The 19759-nt window shown below is 43.8% G+C and overlaps 1 protein-coding gene across 2 annotated transcripts in view; it reads right to left on the minus strand.

Moving 5' to 3' along the window:
* SPRYD3 (SPRY domain containing 3) overlaps positions 1-19759 on the minus strand; it is a 149624-nt gene that overhangs the window by 117385 nt on the left and 12480 nt on the right. Inside the window, exon 6 of one of the 2 annotated variants that reach the window (XM_029595056.1) lies at positions 10278-10466. The exons of the other annotated variant lie outside the window; for it this stretch is intronic. Within the exon in view, the coding sequence (XP_029450916.1) occupies positions 10278-10466 (189 nt within the window). The remainder of the gene's footprint in view (positions 1-10277; positions 10467-19759) is intronic. 2 annotated transcript variants of the gene reach the window in all.

Below are 19759 nucleotides of genomic sequence, written 5' to 3' on the forward strand. Positions count from 1 at the left end.
CAGTACATCACTTACTGGGGAAACGAAAACAGATTGCTAAAGATCCCTAATCAGACACTACATGCTAGCAAAATCTCTCCCCTTGGTCAGACACACAGAGCAGAGCCAGACCCTCACCAAATACACAATAAAGGATCACAAATTAGAACTGAAATGGAAACTTCTTGAAGCCAGACTGTCTACAGTAACAATGACAGAACCACCATTCCTCATAAAAATCAAGAAACAAAGCATCATTTACAATAGTGGAATCATATTAATAAAAGAATAAATATTTCAAAGCTACAGACAAATAGAACATCTATTAAAGTCATATACATTTTTTTTTTTATGTTTCCCAAGCACCAATAAAATATTTCAAAAAGGCACACAAACACCACCCAATTAAAACTAATGAGGATTAAAAAAAAAAAAAAAAAAAAAAAAAATCAGATTGTCAAGGATATGTTGGACATCCAAACTTTATCTCGCTCACATACACATTTGCATTTTCTCTCACTCTCATATTTACCCACTCATTCTTATACACAGGTTCTTAAGTCCCTTCCCCCCCATGCACACAAAGGGACCAATGCAATAAATGTGCGTAGAAAGCGGGCGCTGAACAGTATTGCATTGGCCCCAAAGCTCTTACTCCCCCAGATTCCCTCATGTACAGACCCCCCCCCCCCCCCCACAGGCAGGTACCCAATCTCATATACATGCAAGCTCCCATTCATAGACATACATTTATTTATTTAAGAACTTTTTCTATACCGATATTAGTCAAAACATCATTATCAGTTTACAGCGGAACTATAGAAAAGGAAAATTACAATAAACAGGGGAAAGGGAGGGGGATGCAAAGAAGAGAAAGGGATAGCATAGAAAGAGAAAGAACACAAAGGGCAACTTGGAAAAAAAAAGTGCAATGCAGTTATAACATAACTATGTACATGGATTGGGTAACAGCTGGAGAGGTAGGGGAGCAGGTAGGCAGGGGGGCTATTAAAGGTTTTGGGGGTAGGCTTGTTTGAAGAGCCAAGTCTTTAGTTGGGATCTGAATTTCAAGGTGCATGACTCTAGCCTAAAGTTGGTCAGAAGTGAGTTCCAGTGCATAGTCCCGGCAATGGAGAGGGCCCGATCCCTTGTGGAGGAGAGGTGTGCCTTTTTTAGGGAGGGCACATGGAGGGTCCCTTTGTTGGAGGTTCTGGTGGACACTGAAAGCAGGCCCCCTCTGACCCCCTCTCATTCCTGCTGCCACCGTCATTGCCGCCATGTGGCTGTTGGGGAGGAGCCAAATTGCTGCCCGTTCTGCTGCCTCCTCCTCTGTGCAAGCCCTGTGATATTAAAAATGTGCGGAACTAGCCCGAGATCAGCATAGAGAAAGTGCTACTCTCACGAGTTCTAATACCGCATGCCTGCACAGATGGGGTGTCCTCTGCTGCTCAGTCGCTGGTGGGATGAGGTCCACTGGTGGCTGCACAGCTGCGGTGGGGGGGGGGGGGGGGGGGGGGGGGGAATTGGACGTGTGCACCTTTCCCCTGCAGTACTACATTCACGGCCCCCCTGGAAGCTCAGTCGGTATATAAAAGCAAATAAAATAAATACACAATCCAAGTATTTTCAAAGACCTACTGGGCAGAACTCATTAGCTCTCTCGGTGCAGATTAACAGGGCCAGCTAGTAGAGCTCTTACTGTAGCAAGATCCAGTCACTGGAATCCCATTCCTCACCACCTCCCAAGCTAAAAAAGGTGAAAATAATTCTATTTCGTGTCACTAGCTCTCACTTAAATCAATCTTTATTGCAAATACATTGTACATTAGATTTTTTTTTTTTTTTTTTTTTTTTAAGAAGAGTAGTAACATAAAAATGTTGATTAAAAAAAAATACACACAGCAGAAACCATAATTTGCCCTATTTATTTTATTTAAAATCTTTTCTATACCGTCGTTAAGTTATATGCCATCACAACGGTTTACAAAAAGGCACATATGGTAATGTTAAAAAAATTGATTTGGGTAATACATTATACAAAAGTGCCCACAAAGTTCTGGTTACATAAATTTCCAAAATAAAGACTATTTGATGGTTGCCATATATCTTGTCCTTTTCATCCATGTAACAGTGTTAATGTTATTCAGTGTTCATCATATTCCCTGGGTTTTATTATTTGTGTTCCAGTCTATTGTATAATGTTATGCAGTATTTTAGATAAATATTTAAGAAGATTTATTCCCATTCTTTCCAATGTTCAGAGTGGGGTGCATTAAAACATCCATAATTTAACATAAAACCACAATTCAAATATTAAGTATATTTATTTATTTAACAACTTTTTTATACCGACATTAGTGGGAACATCACATCGGTTTACAAATAAACTGGGAAGAGAAAATACAGAGAACAGGGCAAGAGGAACTGGGAGCAAGTAACAATAAATATAGCTTAACTAATGAGGATAAAGGAGAGATGATGAAGCAGCAGTAAGATGGCTGTGTAGTGGCCAAGTATATATACTGCCTGCATAATTAGAAACAAAAGACCACCACATTCAATCAGGTAAAGAAAATGTTCTATAGCTGGAGTTCAAAGACTTGCCTAAAAAGCATACAAGTGATCATTCTCAGTGTCTGGTAATGAGTTCCACAAAGAGGGCCCTAGTTCAGATAAGTTCCAAAGGTCTGCTCAGTGCAGGAAGACAAAATCAGCTCTAAGTGAGAATCTTCTTCTGATCCCAAACGGCAAGATTTGGAATGGTTTTATGCGAGTCTCCAATCAAAGATGTGCTCAAAGACTACGGAGAGAGCCAAGAAAATTAGAACCTTTTCCATTAACCTCTAGTTCTGAGTCACGGACCTGGTGCTGATTTTGGTTTATACCTCACAAACTGTTTCATATATGGTACACAAGGATAACAGATACTTACACTGCTGCTTAACAGTGGTTATCGGGCCTCATCTACAGTGGCTACAGCAAGTCTACACCCCCTTTCAAAATGATCACCTTATAGCCTGGAAGTAAAATGTATTAAAAATGTATTAAAACACACAACCTACCTCACAACTGACCAACTGAAAAATATATTCCAGAACTCCTTAGAAAATGAGATAAGACAAAAACATGGAATAACTTGGTTGAATAACTGTCCACCCCGCTTTGTACTGCTTAGAGCTCTGATGTAGGAAGTCACCTTCAAAAGTACACAGCAAGTGAAAATGGCCCCACCTATGTTAAATTGTATGGACTCACATAACAGGATAAATTCAGCAGTTCCTGTTCTCTCTGCTGGGTGGTGCATTTCAATGCAGAGATACAACCATGAGCACAAAAGAACTGTCAAAAGAACTTGGACAAATGTTGTGGAAGAGCACAGATTTCGAATGTGTATAAAAATTGCAAGTCATTTTCATTTCATTTATTTAAATTTATTAATCGCTTAACACAACAAAATTGTGGCCTAGGCGATTTACAATAGAACATACATAAAATAGTATCAAGAAACAAACACCAAAAATATCACATACAACAGCATTGGATTCTAAAACACAGAAACTACCAGCATTTAGAAATTCAGATCTTGCATCAAGAGCACTGAAGGAGGAAGTTTTTTTTTAGGGAAAGTCTAAATTTCTTCAGATTTTCCTGCATTCGAACCTCAAAAGGTAAAGAGTTCCACGGCTCACTGCCGTCACAAAGAGCTCCATCGACTTCACCCGGATAAGCCAGTCGTCCAGGTAGGGATGGACTAGGACTCCTTCTTGCTCAAGAAAAGCCGCTACTACCACCATCACCTTGGTGAATGTGTGAGGACTGGTGGCCAATCCGAATGGGAGAGCCTGAAACTGCAGGTGCCGGTCCAGAATTTCGAAGCGAAGGAACCTTTGGTGCTCCTTGCGAATAGGGATGTGCAGGTAAGCCTCTGAGAGGTTGAGAGAAGCCAGAAACTCACCGGAGTGAACCGCTGCTATGACCGCTCTCAGGGTTACCATTCGAAAATGGGGATCCTTGAGAGCCCAATTGACCCATTTGAGGTCTAGGATCGGTCAGAAGGAGCCATCCTTCTTGGGCTTGACGAAGTAAATGGAATACTGGCTGGATCCTTGTTCATTTGAAGGAACAGGAACAATGGTCCCTAGCTCCAGGAGTCTGTCGAGGGTTCAACACACTGCAGGCCTTTTTTGAGTGCCGCAAGAAGATAGCAGGTGGCGGTCCGGAAGGTCGAGCAAGTTCTAAAGCGTAACTGTTTCCGATCACATCCAGGGCCCATTGATCCGTAGTAATTTTGGCACATTCCCTGAGAAAAAGGGACAGACGTCCACCTAAGACGGGAACGGAGGATTGGGCCTTCCGCATCTCATTGTGAGGACTTGGCGCCGGAACCTTGGGGGTATTCATCTCAGAACGGCCGACGTCCCCGAAAGGAATGAGACCATGCCTGAGATCTGGAGGGGGTATTCCGCTGAAAAGACTCACGCGGCTTGTTGTACCTGTGCTGACCTCTGAAACGAAAGCACGAAGGAAAAAAAAAAAAGATTTGGACTGTTTAGGGCAGTCCTCAGGCAGCTTATGAACCTTGTTGTCTCCCAAGGATTTAATAAGTTGTACCAGGTCCTCTCCAAAAAGCAACTTACCCTTAAAGGGAAGAAAGCCCAACTGCGACTTAGAAGAGGAATCCGCCGCCCAGTTAGATAGCCAGAGGAGTCGCCTAGCAGAGACTGCGGCTCTTGCCTGCACCCGAAGGAGATCATAAAGGGCATCAGCGCCATACGCAATCGCCCCTTCGAGCCGCTCTGCTTGTTGGGCCTCTGCAGCCAGGAGATTCTGGGTGCTGAGTAATTGTTGAACCCACCTAAGGCTCGCCCGCTGCATGAGAATGCTACACACCGTCGCACGGACCCCTAAGGACAGCACCGCGAAGATTCGCTTGAGGTATAGCTCCAACTTGCAGTCTTGAAGATCTTTTAAAGCTGTCGACCCCACCACTGGGATGGTAGTGCGAAACATTGCGACAAGGCGATAGCAAAAGCCAGAAGAATACTGGGCTGTATAGAGAGAGAAATATAGAGTAAGAAAAGTGATTATCCCCTTGTACAGGTCCTTGGTGAGGCCTCACCTGGAGTACTGTGTTCAGTTCTGGAGACCGTATCTACAAAGAGACAGAGACAAGATGGAAGCGGTACAGAGAAGGGCAACCAGGAAGGTGGAGAGTCTTCATCGGATGACATATGAGGAGAGATTGAAGAATCTAAATATGTATTCCCTGGAGGAAAGGAGGAGCAGGGGTGATATGATTCAGACTTTCAGATACTTGAAAAACTTTAATGATCCAAAGACAACGACAAACCTTTTCTGTCGGAAAACAAAATCAGCAGAACCAGAGGTCACGAGCTGAGGCTCCAGGGATGAAGACTAAGAACCAATGTCAGGAAGTATTTCTTCACGGAAAGAGTGGTGGATGCCTGGAATGCCTTTCCGGAGGAAGTGGTGAAGTCTAAAACTGTGAAGGACTTCAAAGGGGCATGGGATAAACACTGTGGAACCATCAAGTCTAGAGGGCGTGAATAAAGAGGAGGCGGCAAAACACTGCACGGAGTGGCAGTAGCCACAGAGGCATTCACGGAGCGGGATGCCAGTGGTTGGAGTTCCACCTTCACGGAGCGAAAGGATGGAGGGCTGCCATCTCCAAAAAAAAAAAAAAAAAAAAACACAACAAAAAAAAAAACAGGGGAGGGTAAGAGTATGGGGCAGGGGTGTGGCCTGCTTGTTACAGCGGTTGCTACCCCTAATTGAGCTGGATGTTCACTTGGATGCAGATACGGCGCTGCTCTCTACATTGGTGATGGGGTGGAGGGAAATTGTGGTGGGGTGGAGGGGAATTAGGGCTGGAGGGTACTGGAAGCCAACAGTAACAGGTGGGAGAGAGAAAAAGGGAAATAAAAAAATGGATAAAGTGCGTAGCTTGCTGGGCAGACTGGATGGGCCGTTTGGTCTTCTTCTGCCGTCATTTCTATGTTTCTGTGTTTCTATGATGACCGTGGACACCGAAGCATCAACCTTGGGGACTTTAAGCATGTCGAGGGCCAGATCCGGCAGGGGATACAGCTTATCCATCGCCCTGCCCACCCGGAGGCCAGAATCGGGGGGGATTCCCATTCCCGGAGTAGGAGCTGCAAAAGCATAGGAGAAAATGGGAAGGTACGAGGCAGAGCCCATAAACCAGCTAGGACCGGATCCACGGTGTGGGAAGTGGATGCACTGGCAGAAGTAGAGGCACTGGTGGTATCTTCCAGTGGGACTTCAATCCCTACTTCATCCAGAACAAAGGGAATAAGTGGATCCAGCACCTCGCGTTTAAATAACCGCAGGACCAGTGGGTCATCTCCTTCTACAGGTGGATTCACAAGCAGCAGATCCAGATCTGCATCAGAATCTGGCAAAGGAGCAGGCTGCGGAGGGTGAAGAGTATCTGTGCCCCCCCCCGGTACAGTGCAGACCCTAGTAGCCCCCTGTGGGTCCAGTGGGCCAGAGCCCTGGCCAATGACCAAATGAGGAATCTTAGCCAGGGGAGGGCTCGGAATGGGATCCCTCTGTGCTTAAGTCAGGCGGAGAGTGTAATAAAATCGGGCTCCCCTCCCCTGAGGCTCTGAAACTGCTTCGAGGTCCAGGCACAAAATGGCCACCGTTCCCGCGATTTTCTGAGGGAGGGCCAGCCCAGACGCAAGCTTAGCAACCCGACCCCGGGTCGTCAACTTAGAAACAGTCCTGGAGAGTCCTTCCCCCCCCCGGGTAAGCAGACAGAGCAGAGCCCTTCGCGGGAGAGCCGTGAAGCAAGCTCCCTGCAGGCGAGGCAGAGAGGTGATCTCAGCATCGGGCGGCAAGAAATCAGCTGAGCTGAAAAAAATATCGAAGCGCAGGAGCCGACAAACAGCTGTGATGCGCTTAAATCCCTGCCGGTCGGCGTAACAGCCGCATAAATATACTTTTTCCCTCTGCTTCAGATTAAAACAAGCAGAAATACTGTCTCCTTTAATCCCCTTTGTGTTGAACTTTCACCAATATGTCGGTATATAAAAAGTAATAAACTATAAACTAATAGATCTGAATTTTCATTTTTTAGTTCCTTCAGAACCATGGGGTGTATACCATCCTGTCCCGTTATGATGGCGAATTCGAATGACTGTATACAAAACATGTTAAATAAAATAAAATACCATCCGGTCCAGGTGATTTACTATTCTTCAGTTTGTCAAATCAGGCCTACAACATAGTCTATGTTCACCATGATTTGGTTCAGTTCATCTGAATCATTACCCATGAAAACATTCTCTAGAACGGGTATCTCCCTAACATCCTGTTCAGTAAACACTGAAGCAAGAAATTGTTTAATCTTTCCGCTATGGCCTTATCTTCTCTAAGTGACCCTTTAACCCTTCGATCATCTAACGGTCCAACTGACTTCCTCGCAAGCTTTCTGCTTCGGTTATATTTAAAGAAAAAGTTTTTACTGCGAGTTATTGCCTCTACGGCCAACTTCTTTTCAAATTCTCTCTTAGCTTGTCTTATCAATGTCTTACACTGAACTTGCCAGCACTTATGCTTTATCCTATTTTCTTCTGTTGGATCCTTCTTCCAATTTTTGAATGAAGATCTTTTGGCTAAAATAACCTCTTTCACCTCACCTTTTAACCATGCCGGTAACAGTTTTGCCTTCCTTCCAACTTTCTTAATGTGTGGAATACATCTGGACTGTGCTTCTAGGATGGTTTTTTTTGTTTGTTTTTAAACGTCCACTATTTTTCTCATTATTTCAGTTTCCCTTTTGAACATTTAGCGCTAGAGCTGTAGATTTACTTACTGTCCCCCTTCCTGTCATTAATTCAAATTTGATCATATTATGATCACTATTGTCAAGTGGCCCCACCACCATTACCTCTCTCACCAAATCCTGTGCTCCACAAAGAATTAGATCTAAAATTTCTCCCTCTCTCGTCTGTTCCAGAACCAATTGCTCCATAAGAGACTTTCATTTATTCCATCCAGGAACTTTCTCTCTCTAGCATGTCCTGTTACATTTACCCAGTCAATACTGGGTTAATTGAAATCTCCTATTATCGCACTACCAATTTGGTTAGCTTCACTAATTTCTCTTAGCATTTCACTGTCTGTCTCACCATCTTGACCAGGTGGACGGTAGTATACTCCTATCACTATAGTCTTCCCCGTCACACATGGGATTTCTACCCATAAAGATTCAATTGCGCATTTAGTCTCATGCAGGATCTTTATCCTGTTGGACTATGCCATCTTGGACAAAGTGCTACCTCACCTCCCAGATGCTTTTCTCCGTCACTGTGATATAATTTGTACCCCGGTATAGCCCCTTCCCATTGGTTATCCTCCTTCCACCATATCTCTGAGATGCCAGTTTAGAATGTATAGCAGTGAATGATGACAGACTTATTTCTTATGTCATCCAGCAAGTACAGCTCTTATGGCATCCAGCAAGTAGTATATACAGTCCTTAAGTTTTTTAAGCAAGGCTCTCATCAACCTTTCTTGATCAATTTCACACATCTCCTCAAGTCCTGGTCTATGTTACTGCACCTCACTTAGCAAGTCCTATGTATTTTGTTTTTTCTGCATCTGCTTATCTTTGGCCCAATCTAGCCCCAACTGCTCAATGCTATCCATTGTTTAATGCTATATTATGTTTAATTTAATGTAATGTTACCTAATGTTCTATATTCCTAATGTTTTATTCAAAGTTTATTCAATGTTTCATGTTCTATGTAATGCTCTCATGCGAGGTTATTGTTTCACTGTAAACCAGTTTGATTTGTATCCCATGCAAGAAGATTGGTATATAAAAATCAAAAATAAATAAATAAATAATTCTCCCATCTTACTTCTTAGACTTCTGGCATTAGCAAACATCCCATTTCTTCTTGTCTTTTCCTCCCTGGAGGACAGATAACCGCCACCTTCAGTGGTACAGGCTCATCTTCATTAGATCACAAACAGCCTATACTACTCTATGCCATTACATTTAACACCCATTACAGTTACCAAATTATCTAATTTTATATTAACACTATCCAAAGATATTTCAAAAATATCTTTATATTAACACTATCCAAAGATATTTCAAACACATTATCCAAACATATTTCAAAAACCTGGAGTACACCAACAGTAAAATCATACTTCCATAAAATCTAATTCAATTTCCCTTATTGTAGCTCCAAATTATAGTCTTTCTTTTCCAGATCACCCACTATAAACATAGCTTAACTGATCCACACATTGACCCCTGAAGTATTTATAAACAGTAATCATATTGCCTCAGTTTCCACTCCAACATACGCATTTCTGGCTATGTTAGCTTTTGGTCATGTGTGAAAAATTTCTATTCCCTAATTAACTTAGTTTAACTTTTTTTTTTTTTTTTTTTTTTAATGAAAAAAAAAAAACAAAAAACTACTGTACTGTACTTTCCAAGCCCCACACAGCCCTCAGGAAAGAAATGCATCCCTCCCTCAAACAGCTCAGAGTGGTATTCCAATTTAGTAAAAAGAACTTGAATTGCCCACTCAGAATCAAGCCCCTCCAACTCAAAACTTGGCAAGTGTATAACATGGCCAGGCATGCAACAACTCAGGAAGGTTTATAAGAAGCTCTCTCTCCATATGTCCCAAAGCGCTTACTTATCAGTACTAACCAGATATGAATACAAAGAAAATTGACATCTAATGCACAAGAATCAAAATCTTTCCAACGAAAGAAGCTGTAGAACTAAGTCTTGATATGAAGCTCCAACACTCAGGAACAATGTCAGGAAATAATTTGTCACCGAAAGGGTGGTGGATGCCTGAAATGCCCTCCCAGAGAAGGTGATAAAGATGAAAACAGTAACAATTTAAAAGGGTATAAGATCCCTTGTGTCCAGCGAATGGAAAATCGGGGTAACCTGTAGTAACTTTTACGGTATCATTTCTGCATGGGAGTAACCTGCACAAAGTGACAATTACAAATCTGAACACCTTGCTGGACATATTAGACTAACCATTTTGGTCTTCATCCACTATGTCACTTTCACAGCAGTGAACTATGAGAGATGACCACATTAAATCTAAATATCTCTTAGCACCTGGCTGTCAAAAGGGGCCCAACGAGGTGTCTTGTGGCCACCATACTGACAGTGAGAACAGTGTCAGGCTGCAGTAACCCTAAATCTAAACCATAGCCACTTACACTTGCTCCCCCCTCCCAGACAAAGGATAAAGATTTCTCACCGTGCCACAGACTTTCACATCATGAAGCCGATCCCACTCGTCTTCGTAGCTGTCCACCATCATGATGCTGTCATCCTCCTCATTGCCAAGCTCTGCATTCAAGTGTATCCGGACCTCTTCTCCAAGTGAGTGCATCCCCACAGCAGGGAACAGCCCATCTGGTGATATTGGCATGATCGTAGAGCCAACCTGATGGGCACAATGTGTCAGAAGCATGTTGACCGAAATCCCCTTCCTAACACTGGCTGCTTAACTGAAAAAAGCTGGTGGGATACAGGACCTCTGAAGCAAAGCAACCATCTACTGCTAAAACCCAGAAGCCATATAGGAAAATTGGTTCTTACCTGCTAGTTTTCATTCCTGTAGTACCACAGATCAGTCCAGATTCCTGGGTTTAGGCATCCCTGCCAGCAGATGGAGACAGAGAAAGTTTAACTGACACTGTTTCATAAACTTTGGTGCCACCTGCAGTTCCTCAGTATTTAACCGTACCTAAATCAAAACACACTGGTAAAAACTTGTTAGGAAAAATAGTCAAAACAGCTTAACCCAAATTAGAACAGCAAAAGTCATACAGTACTGGAAGCAATGAGAATCGAGCAGAAGACTCTCCAACCCCTAGATTGGGCAGGTTCTGGACTGATCCGTGGTACCACAGGAACGAAAATTAGCAGGTAAGAACCAAATTTTCCTTTCCCTGTATGTACCCGGATCAGTCCAGACTCATGGAATGTACAAAAGCTCCCTTAGGGTGGGACCTGGAGAGTCCCGCTCGCAAGACACTCTTAAAGGAGCGAGCCTCTGAATCCGCGATATCTAGGCGGTAATGTCTCGCAAAAGTATGCCACGACTTCCAAATCGCCGCTCTACAAATTTCCTGTGGTGAAATCAACTGAGCCTCTACCCAGGAGGACACTTGAGACAGAGTAGAATGAGCCCTCAAACCTTCAGGAACCGGACGGCCTTTGAGTACATATGCTAACCCAATAGCCTACTAAAGCCATCTCGCAATGGTAGCTTTGGAAGTCTGGGTACCTTTCTTTGAGCCACTCCACAAAACGAACAGGTAGTCTGATCTCCTAAAAAAATTTGTCACCTCATGATACCTCATTAAGGCCCTGCAGACGCCCAACTGAGGCACAGAAGCATCCAAATCTGGAAAAGCTGGAAGCTACACCGTCTGATTAACATGAAAGGCTGATACCACCTTGGCAAGTAAAGAGGGAACCACCCGCAAGGACACGCCTGAATCTGAAAAAAATGGGTCATGACAAGATAAAGTCTGCAACTCAGTTATTCTTCTCACAGAACAAATAGCTACCAGGAAAACAACCTTCAAGGTCAAATCTTTAAGAGTCGTCCCGAGGAGAGGTTCAAAGAGTGGCTCACATAAAATTGAGGATAAGGTTAAGATTCCAGGATGGGCAGAATCTCTTCAGCTGAAGGGGCAAATTCTTAACCCCTCGAAGAAACCTGACCACATCTTAGTGAGAGGACAACATCCCCCCCCCATCAACTGTACCACATAAAGCCAGAGCCGCTACCTGAACTGTGAGAGAGTTAAAAACTAGGCCTTTGCTCAATCCGTCCTGAATAAAGACAAAATCTGAAACACTGAAGATCGTAAGGCCCGTATGCCTTTTATACCATGCCTCAAAGACCTTCTAAACTCAGATGTAAGACAACAAATTAGATGTCCGCCTAGCGTGTAGAAGCATAGTTATAACTGACTCTGGGTAACTCCGGTGCCTCAGACACCACCTCTCAAAAGCCAAGCTGCTAGACAAAAGCAATCTTCCTGATCTGAAAATATGGGACCCTGATGGAGGCAAGGAAGAGGCCTGAACCTAACGGACTGTCCACTGCCAAGTTGACCAGATCCGCGAACCATGGCCGACGTGACTACTCTGGGGCTACCAACACTACATCCCCCGGGTGCCTCTCTTTTCAGCGCAAGATCTTCCCTACCAGAGGCCATGGGGGGGGGGGGGGGGGGGGGCAGAACATGTAGAGAAGGCCTAGAGAACGATTTCTCTAGGCCAAGAAACCACTAGAGCATCGACTCCCTTGGCCCCATAATTTTGTCTGTGGCTGAAAAAAAGCGGGATGCGAAAATCCACTTGAACGTTTGACCCATGCAATGTGAGATGCCGCTATCTGAACCAAGTGCTCTTCTGCCCAAAGAATTCCTGAGCCTCCTGTGCCACCATTCAACTCTTGGATCCCCCTGCCGATGGATATAGGCTACAGTTGTCGCATTGTCTGAAGGACTCTCACTGAACGACCTTGAACCAGAGGCAGAAAGGCCAGTACGAGGAAGTGATGTCACCGTCTGTAATGGCCACTTAGTTCGAGCTCCCGACCCAAATTAATCCTCCCACATCCAGACCCCGAGCAGCTATTTTTGCTGGGTTTTTTATACCCCAACGACCACCCTCACCGAGGCGCTATCTGCCCAGAGGGGGAAAAAAAAAAAATAAAGACTTGCAAAAATTGTCTTTTATGAGCGCCGTGGCACAGATGGTGCTGGGCGAGGCAGATCGGGCCCGAGCCGACCACGCAGCCACGGATGTGAGCGAGGGCGGAGGGGACGTGCGGGAGAAAAAGCAGTGAGCCGTGCTAAGTTCCAAAGTTGGTTTGGAGAAATATGTGGAGCAATGACAGGGCTACAGAAGGACATAAGGGATTTGCGTGCAGAAATCACTGGAGACCTGGCTGCGCTGGGGAGCAGGGTGGAGGAGACGGAAGCACGTCTGGAGGACCAGGCCTCAGAATTATCAAGCTGCAAACTAGCTCAAGACAAAACTGCTAGAAGCTAACACAGAATTATTAAATAGGTTAGAGGACCTAGAGAACAAGTCACGCAGGGCGAACTTGAGATTCAGAGGGATCCCCGAGACGGCTGAGTTTTTGGACTGTAAACAAGTGGCAAACAGCATATGTGTACAGATCTTGGGCTTGGCATATGAAGACCCTGAAACAGTAGGAGTGGTGAAGTTGGAAAGAGCCCATAGGGCACACCATGAGTTAATAGGCCCAGAAACATATTAGTGTGTTTTCATAGCAATACACAGAAGGAAGAGATCACCATGAAAGCATGTAGAGCAGGTCCAGTAATGTGGAAAGGCAATAGAGGTATACCAAAACCTGGCTCCCTCTACCATCTGCAAGAGGAGAGAACTCAGATGTAGTACACTACACTTCGTAATCACAATGTCAAATACAGATGGCTATTTCCCTTTGGCTTAAGTTTTACTATAGCTGGAGTCACATCACAGATTTCTTCGCCAGAGGAAGCAGGTGATATCTTACAAGTGGCAGGCATGAACATTAATATTTCAACTACCGCCCCAGGAAGTGAAAGACCCAACTGGCCTTGCAGCAAGATGCCCAGATGGCAACACGTGGATAAGTGAGGCAAAAGGCTTCATTGACACTCAAGTGGATCCATGCACCTTAATGATTGCCCAGGATGACTTGCTAGTAGCTGTTTATCTTGTGGATTCCACTGTATGTCAAGATCAGATATTAATTCCACGGAGGACTTACACTGGTTTCATATGATCGTATTATTCTTCTTAGGGGTCTAATTTACCGTATTTTCCGGCGTATAAGACGACTTTTTAACCCAAGAAAATCTTCTCAAAAGTCGGGGGTCGTCTTATACGCCGGGTATCGTCTTATAGGGCACACCTGCTCTCTTACCAGTTTCTCTCAATCACACACACATGCTCTCAATCAAATGCATTCTCTCACTTACACACAGGCTGGCTGTCTCTCTCTCTCTCTTTCACCACCCCCCCCCCCCCCCGAGCACAAATAGTAGCTGCAGCAGCTTCCTCCTCCAGCCCCCGCAGGCCAAGAAAGAAGAAACCCATTGGCCGCGGGAGGCTCATGCTGCTGTCTCCTTTCCCGATTACCAGCTCCTTCGACTGCTCGGGGCCGTTCCTGCTATCGCCGCTGCAATTTTTTCATTCGGCACGGCTTTCTCCTTCCCGCGCACCGCACTGCCGTTGCCGCCGGGCTATCAGCACGTTCAAGCCCAGCGGGAACGGCAGCGGTGCAAAAAAAAAAAAAAAAAAAAAAAGCTGTGGCATCCGCGGCTGCCCTTTTCTTCTTCCCGCCCACCCCCCCCCCCCCTTTGAACCGGAACAGGAAGTGATGCGCGGGAAGAAAGAGCCGTGCCGCGTGAAAAATTGCAGCGGCGACAGCAGGAACGGCTCCGAGCAGTCGAAGGAGCTGGTAATCGGGAAAGGAGACAGCAGCATGAGCCTCCCGCGGGCCGATGGGTTTCTTCTTTCTTGGCCTGCGAGGGCTGGAGGAGGCTGCTGCAGCTACTATTTGTGCTCGGGGGGGGGAGTGGAAGTGAGAGAGAGAGAGAGAGAGAGAGAGAGAAGCAGCCAGCCGGCCTGTGTGTAAGTGAGAGAATGCATTTGATTGAGAGCATGTGTGTGATTGAGAGAAACTGGTCAGCGAGCTCGTGTGTGAGAGACAATGAAAGTGACTGCTCAGAGAGATGACTGATGTGTATGTGAGTGTGAGAGAGAGAAAAAGCATGGAAGTGAGAAATCTGGGTATGTGAGAAAGCATGGGAGTAAGAAGCCTGATTATGTGAGAGAGAGCATGGGAGCGGGAGGGCTGGCTGTGTGTGTGTGTGTGTGTGCGCGCGTGCATGAGAGAGAGAGACTGGTTGATAAGGTGACTGTGTGTGTGAGAGAAAGAGACTGGTGTGTGTGAATGTGAGAGAAAGAATGTGATTCAGGGAATGAGAAGCCTGTGCACGTGGAGAGTGAGCATGGAAATGAGAGAGAGACTGGTGTGTGCGTGAGACAGAGAAAGTGATTATGAGAGTGAGAAGCCCGTATATGTACGGTAAGCAGAACACGGTAGTGGGAAGCCTGTGTGTGTATGGCAGGAGAGAAACTGTTCAGGAAGGTGTCTGGTGTGTGTGTGTCAAAGACTGTTTGGGAGATGATTGGTGTGTGACAGAAACTGGTCATGGGGGCATGACTGGTATGGTGTGTGTGTGTGAGAGACATGGGCCCTAAGGAAGAGGAAGAGGAATAGGAGAGCTGCTGGAGGGGGTAAGGAAAGGTGGCTTTTTAAGTTTATTTTTCTTGATTGACTGCCATTTTAATTATTTAATATTATGTGATGTGTCTGCTTTTTTGAAATATTTTATTGGTGTTTGGAGAATGTTTAATAGTTTTTATGAGTTTTTAATTGTTGGATGTTATTCTGTTCATAGCTGTTTTGAAACATTTATTCTGCTTATTAGTATAGTTTTACAATTATTTATGTGTGGGGATCTATAGCTGCTTGCTAGTTCTGTTTTCCTAATAAGAGGTATATTGGTTTTTAGGGCCTGATATACGGTATTTGTAGTGTTGCCTTTTCATAGATAGGGTTGCTCCTGTTTTGAGTGTAAAATTATTTTTTTTCTTAAAAATATGTATAAAAAAGGGGGGGGGGGTCGTCTTATACGCCCAGTCGTCTTATACGCCGGAAAATACGGTATTTTTTCTATCATGTTTATATGTTTGTGTTTGGGGGGGGGGGGTCAGGCATGATGATGTACGCACTCCGAGATCCACTGGGGTTGGATGTGGACAGGGAGGGGATGGGGAAAGTTGTCATGACTGCCAAGATATATAATATTGGTTACATGCGCTTTTGCTTCCAGCGGGTGTTCTACACTAGTGCTCAGGGGCCTATGCTGGGAATAGCCTCATCTCAGATTATAACCAAAAATACTGATGACAGGGCTATGAATAAGGTCCATTAATACAAAGGGGCTTAACTCGCCCTACAAGAGGAAATCATTTCAGGAGGCGAGGAAGGGGGCGAGCAAATGTTATTTTCTGTCAGGAGAGACACTTGCTCAAGCGTACAGAACGCTAGCTCTGGGACAAATTTTATTCTCAGCAATATTTAGAGTCAGCCTCGATTAAAAGGAAATACTGTGGGGTAGGTATCCTCTTTGCACGCACATTGGTGATTGATGTTAAGGATAGCAGGAGTAACCCTGATGGTAGATACATTGCAACTCTGTTTACTCTTCTCACCATATATGGTCCTAATACTCATCAGGGCATATTCCTGCAAAATATATCAACCTTATTAGATTCATAGGCAGAGGGCCAAGTGATAGTAGGAGGCGACTTCAACTTGACTAGGTATCCCTTTCTAGACAACTCGGGGGATGGGGGTAGAGGACTTCAGGCACAGAGACAGGCCCTTAAACATTTGATCTCCGAGAGAGGGTTAGAGGATATTTGGCGGCTACGGAATCCCACTCAGCACAATGTTACATTCTTTTCCCATGCTCACAGCACCTATTCACGCATAGACATGTTCCTTATTGACAAAGTTAGTAGATTTCACTGAAGACTCAAACATTGGGCTTATCACATGGTCAGACCACTCTCCAATCTGGCTAGAAATTACTCTACCCACTAAAATTGCTGGCAAATCCTATTGGAGACTGAATGACAGCCTCTTGAAGGACTCAAAGTGTTTATCATTATCAGGTGATATTAGAGAATACATGACACTTAATAATAGACAGAATTTCACCCAGTATCATCTGGGACTGCTTAAAGCACTAGTCTGAGGAAAGTTGATTTCCCGGGCTAGCTTTCTTAAAAAAAAGAAAAATTCTAGACTGGCTCACCTTCAATGCATTGCTCGTCTGTTGCTCAGTCACAAAACGCTCCCTTGGGCCTAGAAAATTAGAGGAACTTTTGTCTGCTAAGAAGGAGCTTCAAGCATTAGATTTAGCGAAAATGCCTTTTCAGTTGGATTTGTTAAATCAGCAACATTTTGAATTTGGTAATAAAGTCGGGTGGATCTTTACTCAAAAATTAAAAGAAAGAGCACCACAATCACATATCACCAAGATAAAAGATGTATCAGTAGCATTGTTGTACACCGCTGAAGAAATTAGCGCACGCTTTACAAGTTTCTATACTGATCTTTATGCATCTGACACGGCTGTGGGACCCTCAGTTATAGATGATCATCTAGTGGGTGTGGAGCTTCCAACCCTCTCTGAAGAGACACAGATTCCTTAATGCTGAGATTACTCATGCAGAATTGTACCAGGCGATCCAAGCGCTGAAGGTGGGCAAATCCCCAGGGCTCGATGGGTCTACTGCCAAATTCTACAAGGTATTCCAAGCCAAGGTGATTCCGCCTTTGCTTTCTATGTTTAATGCGTTGAGAGGGGAAGGCTCGCTATCTCCCACATCAAACATGGCTGGTATAATGATCTTGCCCAAGAGTGGGCGGGACCCCACACAGTGCGGCTCCTACCATCCCATCTCTGATAAACATTGATCTTAAACTTTTGGAAGTGGAGTCAGATCGCTTTGGAGACATTGCGCGAAATCTCCCATTCCGTAAAGCAAAAGACTGGGTGAAATATCTTGGTGTCAAAATAGGACAAGAGTACCAGGAAGTTTGAGCACATTACACCAACTTTGATGACTTTACATTGGTTGCCTGTGCATTTTAGAATACAATATAAGGCGGCATGTATAATACATACCATAATCTATGGAGATAGAACAGAATGGCTCAATGCCGCCTTACGATTGCATGTACCACAAAGAGACCTCAGATCTGCTAACAAAGGTCTCCTGTCAATTCTTTCCATTAAATCAGCACACCTTAGCCAGATTCGAGAAAGGGCACTGTCTATCGCGGGATCAAAGCTATGGAACTCACTACCAATGCAACCAAGAATGCAGCAAGAAAAAAATAAGTTTAATGCAGAACTTAAAACTTGGATATTCCATGCGGCATATAATGAAGATAAGAAATAGGTATCAATGTAACTGTACAATCACAGGTGGCTTTGACTTTTTATTAACTTTAATACTTAAAGCATGTTTTATGTCTTTTAGTATTTATTGGTTTAATATTTATGGCTTCTGACATTATTTTATTAGGATATCTTATTTTTACTTGTTAAATTTTATCTTATTATTATCGTTTGTAATTTTCTTTTATTGTATTTTATTACTATGTTAACCGCTGTGAAGGCTATGCAGAGACAACAGTATATAAGTACCAATAAACCTTATTTATTCCGACTGAATTACATGCCATTGTTTTGCAACCTCCAAAGTGATCTGAACCGCTGGGATAAGGGAACTTCTTCTTTCCAGCTTGTTGCAAGCTTCCAAGTTCTCTTACCCTGTTGATTGTAACTTTGACTCATTCCTACCTATTGTTTATCCTTCGTTTACTTGAATTGTTACCCCAGTTTTACTCTTGTTATTTGTAAACCGATCCGATATGGTTATTTACTATGAAGGTCGGTATAAAAAACAAATAAATAAATAAATAACTTTTTCTTGGTTTGGGAGAATAGCAATAGTAAAGATGAATGTACTGCCCCTGCCTCAGCTATCTTTTTCAAACACTCCCGATACAACACTGACCCCACTGGCAGCGCAAGCTATTTAGATTTATATGGAAGAGGAGACCATCCAGGGTGGCACGGGCCACTATTCCAAGAGAAACTCCGTGGTGGTCTTCAAGTGCCTAATTTAACCTGCTACTTCGGAGCCTCCCCCACTGTCACTCTGGGGGATTATTTAAACCATGGGCAATGATAGCATCATCAACTGATGATGCACCACCACTACACATACAGACATGGCAGAGAGGGAATAGTGATTATAAAGATCTTTCTCCCTTTATACAGCTAATATTTCAAGTATGGGAAAAGTGGAAAATCAGATTAGTAGGTAATAAACAAGTATACCATCTGACCTCATTTTTATATGATAAATTCTTCCCACCGGGTAACGAACCTAGCGTAATCATAAGATGGGGGAATAAAGGCCTTTATAAATGGGATGGGCAGAAACTTCTAAATTTTTCCAAATTACGCCTATAACACCTGCCCGACGCGGACATCTATGCATACAACCAAGTTTTGCATTATTTCATTACAGCTCACATAGGATTAGAACTCCACAGGGGTAAATCCCTTTTTGAAACCCAATAGAGTTACCAAACCAATAACCAGAATTAGATATAATTGCGATGGAGAAGGTACAGAGAAGGGCTACCAAAATGATAAGGGGAATGGAACAGCTCCCCTATGAGGAAAGACTAAAGAGGTTAGGACTTTTCAGCTTGGAGAAGAGACAGCTGAGAGGGGATATGATAGAGATGTTTAAAATTATGAGAGGTCTAGAAAGGGGAGATGTGAATCGGTTATTTACTCTTTCGGATAGTAGAAAGTTAGCATGTGGCACATTTAAAACTAATCGGAGAAAGTTCTTTTTTACTCAACACACAATTAAACTCTGGAATTTGTTGCCTGAGGATGTGGTTAGTGCAGTTAGTATAGCTGTGTTTAAAAAAGGATTGGATAAGTTCTTGGAGGAGAAGGCCATTACCTGCTATTAAGTTCACTTAGGGGTAGATTTTCAAAAAGCGCGCCTTCGCGTACTTTTGTTGGCGCA

Source organism: Rhinatrema bivittatum, chromosome 3 (assembly GCF_901001135.1).
Source record: "Rhinatrema bivittatum chromosome 3, aRhiBiv1.1, whole genome shotgun sequence".
NCBI lineage: Eukaryota > Metazoa > Chordata > Amphibia > Gymnophiona > Rhinatrematidae > Rhinatrema > Rhinatrema bivittatum.